Below are 16147 nucleotides of genomic sequence, written 5' to 3'. Positions count from 1 at the left end.
CTGGGTTTGAGGTGGGGGGGGTGGGAAGCGATGAGGGTGGCCAGGAGGGGTGAGGCTGCCAGGCCAGGGGCAGGCAGAGAGCACCCTGGCAGGGGTGTGGTTTTGAGGGCCTGCCCCCCCCCATCACCTACTGTGGCTCCCAGCTCCCCAGGGGTCTTCCAGGTGGCTCCAGCCCTTTGCTCTTGTTCCAGAAGACGGGGGTTTGAGCGTGCTGACTCGGAGTACACGGACAAGCTGCAGCACTACACCAGTGGCCACAGTACGTACACCCGGCCGTACCGGTGCCCGTGGGCCCTTCACTGACAGTTCTCAGCAGCCTCTCCAGCCTCCTTCCACCCTCCCGCCGTGCTGCAGCCAGACTGAGCGTCAGGCTGTCCCCAAATGGGCCAAGCTCACTCTCCCCTCTTAGCCGCTGCACATGTTGCCCCCTCTGCCTGGGGCATCCCCCCCCTTCTCTTAACCTGTGTAACTCTCCCCACTGCCTCAGCCACAGTGTGTACAACTCACTCTGAGCATCCTCCCCTCACCCCCCCATCCCTCCCTGGCTTCAGGGCCCCATCTGTGCTTGCTCAGCGCCCCCTTACCTGGCTGCTCCATGATGACCATTTCCTGTCTCCCCAGCATTATAGCAGGAACACCCGGAGACCTGAAAGTGCGTCTGACACGCACCACTGCCCCCAACACCAGCATGCAGAAGACGCTAGATACATACTTGCACAATAAACACATGAGTTAAATGAGATGGTGGGGCCCCCAGGCTCTGGCCCAGGAGGTGACTCCTCTGGTAGCCACTTCCCCCCACCCAGTGCCCCCATTTCCCCTACTGTCCCATCCTTCCCAGGCCAGGGCTGGGGGCACAGGTACACACCCAGAGCAGAGCTCCCCTCTCGAAGGGCCCAGCAGAGACAGGAGCAGAGCATTGATTCCTCTCGACTTAACCCCGGCAGATCTGGCGTGGGGTGGGGTAGGGAAGCAGGAAGACTCTTCATCCTCATTTACGCTCACTCAGCAAACATGAATTCCAAGTGGTCCAATATAGCTTCTCAAACTGTACTCAGTGAGGTACCCTAGGGCTCCTCAGATGGCCACTGGGTGAGAGAGGCCATTGGCATAGCCCTTCATTTGTCAGTCTTCGTGACCTACTAGGTGCGCCAGGCACTGTTTCAGGTGCTGGGGACACACAAGTGAGCAAATCACATATCCTGCCCTTGTAGAACTTCTACCCTGGCAGGAGGGACAGGGAGCAACAGAAAACAGGTAATACACGAGAAAAGCGCATGGTGTGCTAGAAGACGAAAGCACTAGAACAAAAGGCAAAGTAGAACAGGGCGGTGGATCGAGAGTTGCAGGATCAAGGCTGCCTTTTCAAACAGGACAGTCAGAGTTGGCCTCACCGAGAGGATTTCTGGTGAGCAAAGACTCAGACGAGCTGGGGAAGCAAGCTGCATAGATATACCTGAGGGAAGGGCCTCCCAGGCAGAAGGAACAGTCAGCGCAAAGGCCCTGAGGCTGGAGTGTGCCTGGCAGGTTTCCGGAACAGCCAGGAGGCTAGTGTGACTGGAGCAGAGTGAGGGCGCAGGAGGGGCAGGTGCGAGGGGTCACAACACACAGATTCGTTTCTGCCATTGCAGGGCCTTGGTTTTTATCCCAGTGAAATAGGGAACCTCCAAGAGGGTCTGAACCAAAGACTGATGTGCTCTGAGTTACAGTTTGACAGGGCTTCTATGGCTGCTGGGTGGAGAATGGACTGAGGAGACTGGAGGGTGCTGAGCAGGACAGAAGCAGAGAAGTGGGTGTTGTTGGAAGCTGACCTGGGAGGTGACGGTTGGAATAAGCCAGGGAAGGCATGTGGTGGCTAGACTAGAGGGCAGCGGGGGTGGTTGGATTCTGACATGTTCCAAAAAGTAGAGGCACTAGATTTGCCGCAGGATTGGATGTGGAGTGTGCCAGAACGAGCCAAGTTGAGGAGTTCTAGATATAAAGCCTCTGGGGAACAGTCACTTTAAAGGGAAAGTCCCTGAACTTGAAAAATCATTTTAGACATAAATGTAAAAAAATAATTAAACCATTAAAATTTCCAGAAGACAACTTAGGTAACTACGTAATGGATATGTGGATAGAAAAGGACTTTCAGGGCTCCTGGATGGCTCCGTTGATTGAGCATCTGACTCTTGATTTCCGCTCTGGCCATGATCCCAGGGTCGTGGGATCAAGCCCCACAGTGGGCTCCGTGCTGGGTGTGGAGCCTGCTTAACATTCTCTCTCTCTTTATCTGCCCCACTCCCCTGCTTGCATGCTCTAAAATAAATAATATGAAAATAAATTTTTATAAAAAGAAAAAGACTTTATAAGCATAAAGCAATAGAAGGCTCTCAAAAAGAAAGACAAATTTAGCTACCCCAAAATAAAAAAAATCACCTGTACATTAAAAATAAAAGTCATAAATTACATCACCCCCTCCTATTCCCCAAATAATAAAAATCATGGTTGTAGATATAGCTAAATGCAGAGTGTGTTTTGTGTGCCCAGCATTGTTTTAATGCTTTACATGCATTTGTTCATTTAATCCTAATAACTGCCAGCTTTGGGCATGAGGGAATTGAGGCCCAGAGAAGTCACAGCACAGCTCAGGGCCAGAGCTAAGGTCCACACCCAACTAGGCTGGACTGAGGTGGGCTCACATGCTTTGTCACCTGGAGCCATGTGGGAGCCCCACTATTTAGAGTGTGAGTCGGTAACAAGGAAACAGGTGACAGCAGGGATTTATTTTTAAAATAGAGCCCAGGATTTGTTCATGGACCAACACGTTCTAAAAATCAGGCTCCTGCTTCCCTGAATCTAAAAAAGGACTTTGTTTTTTTGTTTTTCAAAGCCCTGCCAGCCCTGGGTCCCGTACCCCCTGGCTACCCTGTGTGGCCAGGACAGAGGAGGAAGCTAAGGCCCAGAGAAGTGTGTGACTGGCTTGAAGTCACCCTCGCCGGCTCCTGTGTCCCCCCATCCAGCAGGTGCTGAGTGAGGACCCAGGTCCATGGTACCTGGATGTAGATCAGAGGAATGGACCTGATTTCTCACCCCTGTTCCACTACTGGCCAGTTCTGTGACCTTGAGGAAGTCATCAAACCTCTTTGAACCTAGGCATCCTTATATGGGAAGTAACAAGAATGATGCTTTATATGGGAAGTAGCAAGAATGATGTTTCATTTAATCAAGGATTAAATGAATTAATGGATATTAAAGTGCTTCCTAATAATATTTAATAATAGCCAACTCTTCTCTATAGCAGGTAACAATTATTCAGTGCTTTCTACTCACCAACTACTATTCTTAGCTCTTTAAAAAGATTCTCACTTAACCCTTGCAGTCCCCTTATGAGGCAGGTGCTGTTTATGATCTCTGTTTTATATGTGAAAAAAGTGAGGCACAGAGAGGTTAAGTAACTCACCCAGGGGCACACAGCTGTATCAATACAGTGGTTGATCCTCCATTCAGACTCATAATGCAGCTTATCTGTGACTATTATTCCTGGCAGATCCAGAATTCAAACTTGGTGTCTGAATGTCGGGCTCCTCCTCCTTCATCCTGAATTTCCCATTGGGTTCAGGACAGCAGGTAGTGGCTCTGACAGTCATAAGTCACCCAAACAGCAGACCAGTATTGTCTGAAGACTGACTATCCTTATCCAACTTCAGTTCAGCAAATACCTGTCCTGGGAGCCAGGCCTTGAATAAGGCTGAGTAAGGAGCTCACCTTCCATTCCAGGAGACAGGATGGGGAAGCACCCAGAAGAAAACAGTAGGCTGGCAGTTATGTGTGTAGACTTACAGCCAGACAACCTGGATTCAGACCCCACTTCTCCCACGTGTCGGCTCTGTCCATGTCCCTTTGGACAGGCCATCTAACCTTTCTTATGCCCCAGTGTCTGCATCCAAACAATGGGGACCATATCAGTTTGGACCCAATGAAACTGCCACTTTTGCAGGTCAGAAACAGCCAAATACTAACAATTTCAGAAGACCCAGCCTCATAATAGCATTTACCTGGTAGAGTTGTCAGGAGGATTAATTGGATTGATACCTGTAAAGTACCTAGAACAGGGCCTAATACCTGGTGAATCCACACTGAACTGTGAGTAGATTGTGTTATTAATGGTGAGATGAAATCTAAAGGTCACAGAAGCGGGGACAGCTTTACACAGAGCCATACATTCAGTAAGTGTTTATTAAGCATCTACTGAATACCTCCTTTACATGTGCACTGCAGAGAAAACATTCTAGAACAAGGCCTCATAATCCGGGGTTCACAAACGCCAGGAGCTTCAAGGGCCAGTGAACATTCCAAAATTATATGCTGAACATGGGATAATTTTCCAAGAAGCAGCTCCATAGCTTTTGTCAAATTCTCAAAGGTATTCATGACCCCAACCAGGTGGAAAGAGATAAAGAGGACATTTCAATAGGTAATGCTCTGATTCTTTCAATAAACGTTTCTTGAGCAAGCTCTATGTGCCAGGCTCTGGGATTTAGCGTGAACTAGACAGAGATGGCCCCTGTCCCCCTGAGGGAGAGGGGGTAAAGCAAGCCCTCACAGGCAGCAGAATGTTCCAGAAAGGGGTATCAGGAAGCTGTGGACATGCATATCTGGGAGACCTCATACAAGACAGGAGAGCCATACGGAGGTCATGGCCATAGGAGTGGGTGCAGAGACAGGGCTTCGAGAGCCTGAAGAGAAAGTATAGATCTCCATTAGATCCAGGCAGACTTCATAGAGGAGGTGGCATTTGATCTAGACACAAAGAGGAAGAGAAGTGCATTCCAGGTGGAGGTAACCACATGAACAAAAGCACAGAGGCAAGAAAGTGTAAGGTGTGTCTGGGACCTCTGGGTAAATAGTTCCTTTTTGCTGCCATGTAGAGGAGCAGGGAGCCGAAGCTGGGGCCAACACAGAGAGTTTGGAATGCCAGATGAAGTCACTTGCCTTTGTCCTGCAGGCAGCAGAGAGCCCTCCTGACCAACACTCCTGGCCAGGGCGTGAGGCCAGCATCTGAGCAGTTGACAGGGCCCAGGTCAGCTTGGAGCTCCTGCTGTGCTTCTCCTTAGCTCCCTGAGCTGACCCATTCCTGTCCTCCCTCCACAGCTGGCCTGGCAGAAAGGGCGTCCTGCAATTCTGTTGGAGGGAGGTTGAAAGTCAGTCACCAGGAACCACAGGCCAGGCACTGAGCAAGAAAGGGAGCACCTTCCAGGAGCTGATGTCCCCAGTCTGAGGAGGGCTGACTTGGGGAAAGGGTCATGGCTGAACAGTCCAGGAGGAGGAGGAGGCATGGACCAGATCTGGTTGGATTGCATCCGGGAGGCCATAAGCACGATGATTAAGAGTTGTGGCCCTTGGCTCAAGTCTGACAGGCCTGGATTCAAGTCCTGGCTGTGCCGTTTTCTAGCTGTGTGGCCGTGGGTAGATTACTTAGGCCCTCTGAGCTGCAGTTTCCTCATGCATGAAATGAGAATAATGATCCTTTCCTCCAAGAGTTGTTGGGTGCGGAAAAAGATGATCCATAAAAAGAGCCTGCCCAATGCTGGGTACAAAGTTTCAAGTAATGGCAGCTGCTGTCATTCTTTTTTCTCTGTCACCTAGATTCTGCTCAGCTCTACAGACACTGAGTGTATATTCCATGTAGAGCTTTATGCATTGTTCTAATGGAGAGAAAAACCAGGAAAGATCATGCACCCCCCCACTCCTCACCCCCCCAGGCTCCTACAGTTGAAGGTGGTGGTTCTTAACTTCTTTTGGGGTCTCAGGCTCCTCTGAGTCAGCTAAAAGTTTTGGATCCTATGGCCAGGGAAACATAAATATGCATACATGTGTGTATAGAAAATTATAAAACAGAAAAATGTATACTCAGGGACGGATTTTGGGAGAACTTCAACTTTCACGATATTTATTTCCATAATTTTTAGACTATAAATAAAGAGCATGAGTTACTTTTCTAATTCAAAGTGGCAATAATTGGGATACCTGGATAGCTCAGTTGGTTAAGCATCCCACTCTTGATTTTGGCTCAGGTTATGATCTCACAGTTGTGGGATCGAGCCCCACATTGAGCCTCACGATGGGCATGGAGCCTGCTTAAGATTCTCCTCTCTTTCTCTCTCTCTGCCCCTCTCCCCTGCATGTGTGCTCTAAGACAAATAAAAAAAAAATAAATAAATAAATAAATAAATAAATAAAACAAAATGGCAGTACTAATAAGTGCATTCCATTCAGGAGGTTATCAAACTCCCCTGTCCCACCAAACTCATCCTGGGCCTGTCTAGTGGTTCACAGACTCAAATTTAAAAAACCCTGACCTGAAGGGCTAGACAGGGGCCCCTGGCTGGCTCAGTTGGTAGAGCATGTAACTCTTGATCTCAGGGCTGTGAGTTAGAGCCCCATATTGAGTGTGGAGGTTACTTAAAAATAAAATCTTAACAAATAAATACATTAATTAATTAATTGTCTAGACAAGCACCTACGCAAATAATCCACAATAAAGCTAATGTATTAGAGCAGTAGTTGGCAAACTTTTCTGTAAAGGACCAAAGAGTAAAAATACCATAGGGTCTCTATTGTAACTACTCAACTCAGTGGCTGTAGTTGAAAGCAGCCCCAGGCAAAGGGATGCACGCAGCCGTATTCCAATAAAACTTTATTTACAAAATAGTCAGTGGGCCAGTTTTCCAACCTGTGCGTCAGAGGTTCCAACTCTAGATTCCTGGAATGTCTGCAACAGAAATAGAGTGATCAACTAACATGCCCAAGGTCACACAGCTGAAGAGCACTGATGCCCCCGTTCACCAAGCAGCCAAGCCTTACTATGGTCCAGGGACTCCTCCTAGTGTTGCTGCCTCCAACGTCACTGCCCCTGGAGCAGTGGGAGAATGTGGGCAGGGAGCTGGGGAAGCCAGAGGGAGGCCTGGGCAGCAGAAGACCAGTTATCTGGGAGAGAGAATGTGGGATGGATCATCCTTCCCTTGCTTCCGAGGGTTTTGTGGACTCAGTGCTAGCATCAGAATTAGGTCCTTGATATCCAAGTTATATCCTTAATGTCTTCACCAAATAAAAAAGTACATCAAATCAAGAATCAAATTAATAGGCCCCATGTCCAGCCACATGCTGATCCCCAGGGAATTTGAGGTCCAGGATGGTTTAAGACTTAACTAGTGGGGGACCTGGGGAGTAGGCCGAGCCATGGGTCCTCTGACCCTAGTGAGCGGGCAGTCCTTCCTGGCTCTGGGGCCTGCCTGGGAGACTGAGGCAGCCAAGAAGTTCCCTGAAGGAGAAGATGCTTAAATGAAGCCTTAAAAGACAGGGAGGTCTCCTTAGCAGATGCCCAAGAACATGGACTTCTGTCTCCTCTTTCTCTGTATTTGTTCCAAATCTCTCACTTCCTTCTTGACTTCATCTTTCTTTGCATCCCCTGATTCTCTAACACAAGAGTGACAAACCTATTTATCGTTTTATACCCACACCCATAGTAGACATTGCTAAACAACCCTGACAGTCTTTTAGCTCCTTCAGGAAGACATTGCTAATCAATTAGAGTTGGAACAAGAGCCTAGAACCTATTTGCTCTCTCTGCTGAACTCTCTGTTCTCCTCACCCTTCTACTCAGCTCAGTGCCCACCTGTACACCGAGGCTCAGAGAGGTCAAGTAACCTGCAAAGGGTTGCCCAGTTCTTATGGGGCCACATGGGAGTGTATTTCCGTCTGCAGAGGGACTAGCTCTAGCCTTTCCATTTGTCCACATCTTGATTCTGTGCATGTGACCAGGCCTGGTCTTGTCCCGCAGTGACCCCAGGCATGAAGATCTACATTGACCCTTTCACCTATGAGGACCCCAATGAGGCAGTGCGGGAGTTTGCCAAGGAAATTGACATCTCCTGTGTCAAAATTGAGCAGGTGATTGGAGCAGGTAGGTGGTGGGTGCTCTCCCAGGTACCATGGCCTCAGCCATGAGTGGGGAAGACTCTTGGGGCAGAGGGCAGCTTATGGGTCAGGAGCCTCAGAGGACCCTCCAAAGCCTGAAGGTTCAGAATATCCACAGTGGAAAGGCCCTCAAAGGTCATCCAGGAAAACTACCTCATTGATAGGTGACGAAACTGAGGCACAGGGCTGGGAAGGAGCTTGCATATCATGTCAGAGATTGAGCTAGGTCTAGAACCCAATTCTCTGGACTCAGCCTAGTGCTTTGTCCTTCCTGGCCCTCTCTCTCCCCCCAGGTTCTCCTACAGCCTTACCCCATGCCCAGCCAAATATCATGGGGCAGCTGTGAGTTTACTGAGACCTTATGGGCCCCCACATTCTACAAAGGGGTTCTTTATCAAGAGGATGAGTTGACCATTGGGGAGAAAAAGTTCATTCAGGACCCAGGAGTAGAGGTTACAGGGAGCGGGAAGGTGACATTTCCACCTGGCAAGTGACATCCTGCCTTTCTTGGTGTGTGTGTGTGCATCCCAGGGGAGTTTGGCGAGGTATGCAGTGGCCACCTAAAACTGCCAGGCAAGAGAGAGATCTTTGTAGCCATCAAGACGCTCAAGTCAGGCTATACTGAGAAGCAGCGCCGGGACTTCCTGAGTGAGGCCTCCATCATGGGCCAGTTCGACCATCCCAATGTCATCCACCTGGAGGGTGTTGTCACCAAGAGCACACCTGTGATGATCATCACTGAGTTCATGGAGAATGGCTCCCTGGACTCCTTCCTCCGGGTAGGGAAAGCCAAGTGCCAGGGGCCGATGGGTGGGGAGGAAAAGGAGTGGTGGATATAACTTCATGTTGTCAGAGCCTGATGGGGTCTTGGGGAAAATCTGTGTCAGGAACGGCTTGCATGCTGCCTCTTTCCATTATCTTACCAGTGACAGACATTGCTAATCAACCCCAGAACTCTGTTCCACTGAACTAAGTAGCAGTCTCAGAATCCTCTTCAATCCAGGGAACCACAACCAGTCAATCAGAGTTAGCACACAGCCTAAAATCCATTATCAGCTATGCTTTTAGCCAGCCTTCTCATTATGCACGAGAGAAAGTGAGGCTCAAAGACAGACAGGTACAGTTTGCCCAGGATTACCTAGAGGGTCAAGGTGAGAGCCAGGACTGGAACTAGGTGTCTTGAACCCTAGTCCAGGATTTTCACCAGATTTTGGATTTCTCCAAAACCATATCGGCTGGAGGGAGGAGTCCAGAGCACAAGGCTAAGAGAGGAGGGTTTTCAGACCCCCCCAGGAGATCACAGTTAACCAGCTAGACAAAAAGCACAGAAACATGCTGCTAGGCTAGTTGCCATTTAACAGATGTTTATTAAGCAATTATTATGTGCCATGCACATACTTCTATGCACCTTCTTAGTTAACTCAGACAGCCCTGGGAGGTGGCTATAACTTATCCCCATTTAACACACAGATGAGGAAACAGACTCAAGAGGTTAGGTCACCTGTCTAAGGTTGCACAGCCCACAAAGGGCAGAGCCAGAGTCAAACCAGCTGTGTCTACTCCAAAGCCCACGTTCTTTCCCCCACCCTGAAATTGGTCTCTCATGGGCCTCTCTAAGGCCCCCAAGCATCTGAATCCTTACCACACGGAGCATGAGGCCAGGGTGGCAGGGTCCTGCTTTGGTTTCCTGTGGTACCAAAGACCCAGAGCTCTGATTCATGCCCTCCCATTCACTGTGTTTTCTCCACTTCTCCCAAAGCAAAACGATGGACAGTTCACAGTCATCCAGCTGGTGGGCATGCTACGGGGCATCGCGGCTGGCATGAAGTACCTGGCAGACATGAACTACGTGCACCGCGACCTGGCCGCCCGCAACATCCTCGTCAACAGCAACCTGGTCTGCAAGGTGTCTGACTTTGGACTCTCACGCTTTCTGGAGGATGATACCTCAGACCCCACCTACACCAGTGCACTGGTAAGACAGAGGCAGAGAGCAGTGGGGTCATGATGCCAGGAAAGAGAGCATAGATGTCCATCTCTCCCTACAATACCTTTTCACCCACACCTGCTCATGCCAAGCACTGTGCTGGACCCAAGAGAAACAGAGGCATAAATCACACTTTCTGCCTCTTGGAGCTCAGGACACCAGGCTTAGGAGGCCGAGGAAGGCTTGCTAAGAGGGGATGAGATCTGAGCTGAATGCAGAAGGTTCAGTAAAAGTTTCTCAGATGCCATGTTCTCAATCCAAGATGTGACTGGAACACAGATTATTAAGAGGGAAGATGATGGGTAGTAATGCTGTACGAGCAGGCAGGACTGATCTTGGAGACCTGCCTAAGCTCAGGACTCTCTCCTGCTGAAGAGTTTTAAACAGAAAGGAACAAGACCCAGCCCCTGCTCGGAGAACTCAGAAATAGCATACAAAGAGGCAAGCCCCCAGGCAAATAATTTCAGTACTGCTCTGTATAAGAAATGCCTCCCTTGGGGCGCCTGGGTGGCTTAGTCGGTTAAGCGTCCGACTTTCGCTTAGGTCATGATCTCGCGGTTCGTGGGTTCGAGCCCCGTGTCGGGCTCTGTGCTGACTGCCAGCTCAGAGCCTGGAGCCTGTTTCAGAGTCTGTGTCTCCCTCTCTCTCTGACCCTTCTCTGACCCTCCCCTGCTCACGCTGTCTCTCTCTCTCTCTCCTAGAAATAAATAAAAAATATTTTTAAAAAAATGCCTCCCTGACGGAGAGATACGAGACACAGTTAAAAAGAGTGAGCAACTCCTTGGTACTTGGGACTTGGGGAGAGATTCTCAGAGATACTTAAAGGATGAGAAGGGGTTTCCAGACAGCAGAGCGAGGAAAGGCATTTCATGCAGAGGGAACAGCATGTGCAAATTCTTGAGTCCTGAAGCAGCAGCCTGGAGAGTCTGAGAAAGAATGAGGGGCTTCGTGTGATTGGTACAGCACAGGGCATAGGGTGAGGAATACTAAGAGCAGAGGCCAGATGGGTCAGCCTCCCTCCCACTAACCTTCCTCATTGTGCTCCCCAGGGTGGGAAGATCCCCATCCGCTGGACGGCCCCAGAAGCCATCCAGTACCGGAAGTTCACCTCAGCCAGTGACGTGTGGAGCTATGGCATCGTCATGTGGGAGGTGATGTCCTACGGGGAACGGCCCTACTGGGACATGACCAACCAGGACGTAAGTATCTGAGGGCGCCAGGCAGAGCCTCTCTGGCCAACCAGATGAGAGGGGAGGATCCAGAATTCCTGGCTGTTTACTGATCTCCCAGGGAATGGGAGCAGGGGCTCTGAGATACTGGGCCAGAGAAGCTCCCAGCCCAGTGTTGGCTGATTCAGACATCTGCACAGGACCCTGGACTCTCCAGAGGTCAAGAGTAGAAAAGGCTGACGCATCCACAATTCGGCAAATCTTCAAGATGCCCTCACCTTGTAGTCAGCCCTGAGTGAGACCATATCTCAGGTGTTTCCCACGTAACTGGGGGACATGATGCTTATTCCAGAAACAAGATGTTGTTAGCAGAAACTTTACGATCAGGTGCTAAATTGGAAAAGGCAGGTGTCAAGTCCTGTAGGTGTTGAGGCAAGGGCATCGTGAGCAAAATCAGTCAGGAAGTCACAGGACAGGAGGGATGCACACAGTAGTGGGACCTGGAGACATGAGGTCTTCAAATGGGAAGGATAACCTGTGCAAAGGCCTCAAGGTGGGAGCTGAGGGATCACACTGGGAAGCGGTAGAGAGGAAAGATGATCAGAAAGGTTGATAAGGTTTCAATAATGGGGTGTTTGAAAATCAACCTAACGCATTTTGATTTGCAACAACGCAGAACAGGAAGGACTTGAAGACGCTTCTTGAGCAGAGAGGGTGACTCACGGTCCAGGTGGGGAAAGTGATTCTGGGCGTAGCGGCAGGACAGATCGGAGACAGGTGTTTAAGCTCCTTGGCCTGACAGAGGAGCCAGGTGGGGCAGTGTCTACCCATGCCGTGGGACCTGACTTAGGGGCCATCTCTCACCTGGAGCAATAAATGGCACTGAAGTCAAGAGTGTGGTCCCCCTGGGGTCAAGGGTCAGAGGGGGGAGTCCTCGGGGCCATCAAAGCCAGGAGGAGGCTCAGAAATGGGAGGGAGAAGGTGGTCCACAGGAGGGTCAGCCTGGTAGACCCTGAGGCAAAAGTTATCTTAGGATGCTAGCTTTCCCAAAATTGGCAGGCACCCAGGCTCCAGGTCAGACAGAAGCCATAGATGGTGGGAACTTAGGTGAGGCCCATCCCTGGGGCTGTATCCAGGAGGTGGAAACAGTTGCCATGGCAACCAAATAGGTCTTTCCTGCCCTACAGAGTGGGGGGTGGGAAGGTAGGTCAGGTTAGAGGCAGATGCACTTACCCCNAATGCCATAGAGCAGGACTATCGGCTGCCGCCACCCATGGACTGCCCAAGCGCCCTACATCAGCTCATGCTAGACTGTTGGCAGAAGGATCGAAACCACCGGCCTAAGTTTGGCCAGATTGTCAACACGCTGGACAAGATGATCCGAAACCCCAACAGCCTCAAAGCCATGGCACCTCTCTCCTCCGGGTACGGCTGTGGTCTGGCCCCACCCCTTCCTCCCAGTATATCTCCACCCCATCCCCAGCCAGCCCTTCCTGTCTCCAAATCTCTGCTTCTTCAGGCTCCCCACGCTTTAGGCAGATGATTTACACTGCAGGCTGGGTCAGGGAGGCCAGCACTAGTGTTCATTGGGCATCTGCCCTGCCTTGGGGTGCAGAGGAGCCCTGGACACAGAAGAGAAGGAAGCAGTAGAGGTGGTAAAGGAAGCACTTTTTTTTTTTTTAATATTTCTTTATTTTTGAGAGAAAGAGAGAGAGACAGAGACAGACCACAAGCATGAGAGGGGCAGAGAGAGAGACAGAAACACAGAATCCAAAGCAGGCTCCAGGCTCTGAGCTGTCAGCACAGAGCCCAACAGGGGGCCCAAACTCTCAAAGCACAAGAACATGACCTGAGCCGAAGTCAGCCACTTAACCGACTGAGCCACCCAGGAGCCCCAGGAAGCACTTTTTAAAGCACGGTCAGAGAGGACAGCATTGAAGGAAAATTACCAGATTCTTGGTTGGTAGACACATTCACTGGTCACCAGGTTTCCTTCCTAGCTACCCTCACACTCAAACCTAGACCCTATAACTTAACATTCACATCCTCCCCAGTCCAGCCATGCGCAGACACACACACACACACACACACACATACACACACGCTTACACAAATAGTCCTACGCATAGTTGGGCACAAAAGCTCATGCTTATGCTCCCCCACGATCTCACACACATGGATACACACCCCTTCTCAGGCCCTGTCATCTGCATTCCCTAAGCACCTGAGCATACACATGTTCAGAAGTACATACCACACACAAACACACACTCATGCCATGGCCCACACCCAGGTCACCGTCCCCGAATCAGAGAGACTGTCCACTGCACTGGTCCCAGAACTGTCTTCTCCTGGTGGCCCCAGGACACGCCCCAGCAGACCTGAGGTTACCACTGCCTGGCTTGGGTGGCTGTCCCAGGTCCCTGTCTCTCCTGGCCCTGCACACTCTTTGGGACCCTATCACACAGGGACTCTGAGGTGTGTCCAGCCGTGTGTCCTCAGGGTCCAGGGCTGGCTTTATCCGAGACTCTTTGGGCCCAAGTCCTTCACCTCCCAAGATTTTGTAGCCAAAAGTTTGTGTTTGCCTCTGCCTGTCACTCCCCACTGTGGCCCGGCATCAGCCACTACTGACTCTCTGGATAAAATCACTCTGAGCTTTTAGCCCCATGAGAATCATTTCACTCTCATGAGTGCCACCAGCCTGGATGCTGGAGGTGCAGCCCATAGCTTCCTACAGCACACCCAGCATGGAGAAGGATGGAGGAAACAGAGACTAGGCCAGCCGAACTCCTTCCTCCTGCAAACAGGAGGCTTGGAGAAGCATCTTCCTCCTCACTGCGGTGGTCCAGGCTCCCAGCGGTCCCCACAGAGCCTTCCCTGGCTTTTCCAGTGTTGAGTCCTGCATACACACTCACTCTCGCATAGCCACACACATGTGTGCTCATTTACACAGGTGCAAATTCACATCCACTCTCACACAGAAATACTCACGTGCATATACATCCATTCACCTTTGTGCATGCAGATGGATACACACGTGCAGGTACACAGCCCGCTGGTGTGCCCACGCCCTGGCTTACCCTCGCCCCCTCGCAGAACATGCCCTGACCATCTCTGTTGCCCACCCCGCCCCCAGGATCAACCTGCCGCTGCTGGACCGCACGATCCCCGACTACACCAGCTTTAACACCGTGGACGAGTGGCTGGAGGCCATCAAGATGGGGCAGTACAAGGAGAGTTTCGCCAACGCCGGCTTCACCTCCTTCGACGTCGTGTCACAGATGATGATGGAGTGAGTGCCCAGGCTGCCTCCCCCCATCAGTAGCCCTCCCACCCATCCCACTAAGTAGGGGCTCTGGAGGGTGAGGAACAGACAGTGTCCAGCTGTGTGGGACCAAGAGACAAGGTGGCCAGCTTTGAGGTCACATTCAGATTGACACCCAGGTCTGCCTGTGACCATGGGCGAATCGGAACCTCCCTCGGCCCCAGTTTTCTTCTGTAAATGGGAGGTTGGTAGGAAAAATCAAAGGGATATAAAGTGAGTGGGTGCTTCATAGGTGCAAGTGCCCTCCTCTCTCCCCGTAGCAGGGGAGACCGGTGCCCCTGAGTGTCCTGACTCCCAGTCACGGGCTCCTTCCGCCCCTCCCCCACATCACTCCTGCTCCAGACATCCACCCACTCACCACCCCCCTTGCTCTCNGGATCAACCTGCCGCTGCTGGACCGCACGATCCCCGACTACACCAGCTTTAACACCGTGGACGAGTGGCTGGAGGCCATCAAGATGGGGCAGTACAAGGAGAGTTTCGCCAACGCCGGCTTCACCTCCTTCGACGTCGTGTCACAGATGATGATGGAGTGAGTGCCCAGGCTGCCTCCCCCCATCAGTAGCCCTCCCACCCATCCCACTAAGTAGGGGCTCTGGAGGGTGAGGAACAGACAGTGTCCAGCTGTGTGGGACCAAGAGACAAGGTGGCCAGCTTTGAGGTCACATTCAGATTGACACCCAGGTCTGCCTGTGACCATGGGCGAATCGGAACCTCCCTCGGCCCCAGTTTTCTTCTGTAAATGTAAATGTACAGTTTTCTTCTGTAGGAAAAATCAAAGGGATATAAAGTGAGTGGGTGCTTCATAGGTGCAAGTGCCCTCCTCTCTCCCCGTAGCAGGGGAGACCGGTGCCCCTGAGTGTCCTGACTCCCAGTCACGGGCTCCTTCCGCCCCTCCCCCACATCACTCCTGCTCCACACATCCACCCACTCACCACCCCCCTTGCTCTCTTGAGCAGGACAACCCCAGAGAAGCCCAGGCAGCTCTCTACCTGGCCCGAGTCCTTTCCCTCCCCACATTTCCCTAACACACATGCTTCTCTCCTCAAGGGACATTCTCCGGGTTGGGGTCACCTTGGCTGGCCACCAGAAAAAAATCCTGAACAGTATCCAGGTGATGCGAGCACAGATGAACCAGATCCAGTCTGTGGAGGTTTGACGTTCATCCGCCTCGGCTCACCTCTTCCTCCAGGCGCCCCTCCCCCGCCCGCTCCGCCCCACACGCCGGCCCCCTGGCTCTCCGTCCAAGTCCACCGCAGGGTCAGCACCTGCCAGGAGGCCACGGGCAGCAGGAAGAACCGAGCAGCGTTCCAGCCATGAGACGTCACCAAGAATATGTGCAACTCAGATGATGGAAAAAAGGGAACGGGGACAAAAGAAAATAGATCCAGGGAGGGGGCGGGAAATACCAGGAATATTTTTTAAAGAGGATTCTCATAAGGAAAGTGATCATTGTTCTTAGGGAAAAAAAAAAAGAAAGAAAAGGGCTTGGGAGATCCACGCGATTTGTCCCAATCGGAGACCAAAAGCAGTTTCTCTCCAACTCCCTCTGGGAAGGCGACCTGGCCAGAGCCAAGAAACACTTTCAGGAAAACCAATGTGAAGGGAGAGACAGGGCCCCCCCTCCTCTCCTGTCCCTGGGCTGCTCTTCTGGGCCCCAGTCAACAGCCACACGGCAGGCAGACGGGGCAGGCAGGCAGACACGCA

The 16147-nt window shown here is 51.3% G+C and overlaps 1 protein-coding gene across 1 annotated transcript in view; it reads left to right on the top strand.

The window, feature by feature from the left end:
- The window catches only part of EPHB2 (EPH receptor B2), a 123522-nt gene extending 107834 nt beyond the window's left edge, over positions 1-15688 (top strand). The window contains exons 9-16 of the mRNA XM_077775534.1: positions 195-259; positions 7823-7945; positions 8491-8738; positions 9719-9934; positions 10996-11149; positions 12339-12540; positions 14252-14407; positions 15491-15688. Coding sequence (XP_077631660.1) covers positions 195-259; positions 7823-7945; positions 8491-8738; positions 9719-9934; positions 10996-11149; positions 12339-12540; positions 14252-14407; positions 15491-15599 — 1273 coding nt within the window. The 3' untranslated portion in view covers positions 15600-15688. The remainder of the gene's footprint in view (positions 1-194; positions 260-7822; positions 7946-8490; positions 8739-9718; positions 9935-10995; positions 11150-12338; positions 12541-14251; positions 14408-15490) is intronic.
- Positions 15689-16147: the final 459 nt, after the last annotated feature.

This window comes from Crocuta crocuta, unplaced genomic scaffold (assembly GCF_008692635.1).
Source record: "Crocuta crocuta isolate KB4526 unplaced genomic scaffold, BGI_CrCroc_1.0 scaffold127, whole genome shotgun sequence".
Lineage (NCBI taxonomy): Eukaryota > Metazoa > Chordata > Mammalia > Carnivora > Hyaenidae > Crocuta > Crocuta crocuta.
This window is presented reverse-complemented; position numbering and strand designations above follow the sequence as displayed.